General features: G+C 54.8%; 1 protein-coding gene across 1 annotated transcript in view; it reads left to right on the top strand.

Annotated features, from left to right (window-relative positions):
* Positions 1-218: 218 nt before the first annotated feature.
* The window catches only part of TRIP4 (thyroid hormone receptor interactor 4), a 30,259-nt gene continuing 29,262 nt past the window's right edge, over positions 219-1,215 (top strand). Inside the window, 2 exon segments of the mRNA XM_005425885.2 lie at positions 219-354; positions 720-886. Coding sequence (XP_005425942.1) covers positions 269-354; positions 720-886 — 253 coding nt within the window. The 5' untranslated portion in view covers positions 219-268.

Below are 1,215 nucleotides of genomic sequence, written 5' to 3'. Positions count from 1 at the left end.
TGGAATGGAATGGAATGGAATGGCTAGCGCGGGGTTGGAATGGAATGGAATGGAATGGAATGGAATGGAATGGAATGGAATGGAATGGAATGGAATGGAATGGAATGGAATGAAGATGGGGCTTTACGGTCCCGTTCAACCCAAACCATTCCCGGTTTGAATGAACTGGCCACGGAACTGGCGCTCCGCGGCCGCGTTCCCGGGGGGAAGGGAAAAGGAAGGGGAGGGTGCCGGGCGGTGCGGCGGCGTTTCCCGTCCCCCGCGGAAGATGGCGGCGCCCAGCGCGCTCCTGGCCTGGTGCGTCCAACACCTGCGCGGGGACTTCGGGCTGGACGTGGGCGAGGACGTGGTGAGGTGAGCGGGGCCTGCGCGACGTGGTGAGGTGAGCGGGGCCGGGGCCGGGCGGCAGGGGCTCCTCGGTGCAGCACGGAGGAAACACGGTGTGCCAGAGCAGCTGTCGGGAGTTTGCCCGGGGTTGTCGCTCGGGTGGAGATTCGGATAGGAGAAGCGGCGGGAGGTGGGATGTGAGGTGACAGAATCACAGGCTGCTCTTAGTTGGGAGGGATCTTAAAGATCATATCGTTCCACCTCCTGCCATGGCCTTAGCACGGTCTCCACAGAAACCTGATGGAAAAGGAAAGATAAATGTCACACCTGTGCGATGGGAGCGCGGACCATCCTCCCCCTCACCCATTTTAATCCACCCCGGCCCGCCCTAGGTACATCTTGTCCATCACGAACGAGGAGGAGATCCGCGAGTACGTTGTTGACCTTGTTCAGGGCACGGACGGGAAGAAGAACTGGTTTGTGGAAGAGCTGCTGAGCAGGTGGAGGAAATCTGCCGAGCTGCCCTCCGAGCCCTTCCCAGCCTACCGGAAAAAGGACGGTGAGTGCTGCAGAGCGGGAAACTCCCAAATAAACCCGCTTGTTTTGCTTACAAACAATTCCATGCCATGAATCCCTGTGTGGATACCACCCCATCCCTGATTGGGGGCTGTTTAAGCCCGTTTTTGTGGTAGCAGGCCCCCAGCCAGGTAATAATTAGCATTGACTCCGTGATCCAGAAGTGTGAAAAACGCCAATCACTTGTTTTTAAAATTGTAAAAGTTTAATAGTAATAAAGTGGTTATAAAAATAGTAATGCAATTAGAGTAATAATAATTTGGACAATTTGAATTAGGACAATGTGAGACAATAGAGACAAAGAGTTACAGA

Source organism: Geospiza fortis, unplaced genomic scaffold, assembly GCF_000277835.1.
Source record: "Geospiza fortis unplaced genomic scaffold, GeoFor_1.0 scaffold317, whole genome shotgun sequence".
NCBI lineage: Eukaryota > Metazoa > Chordata > Aves > Passeriformes > Thraupidae > Geospiza > Geospiza fortis.
This window is presented reverse-complemented; position numbering and strand designations above follow the sequence as displayed.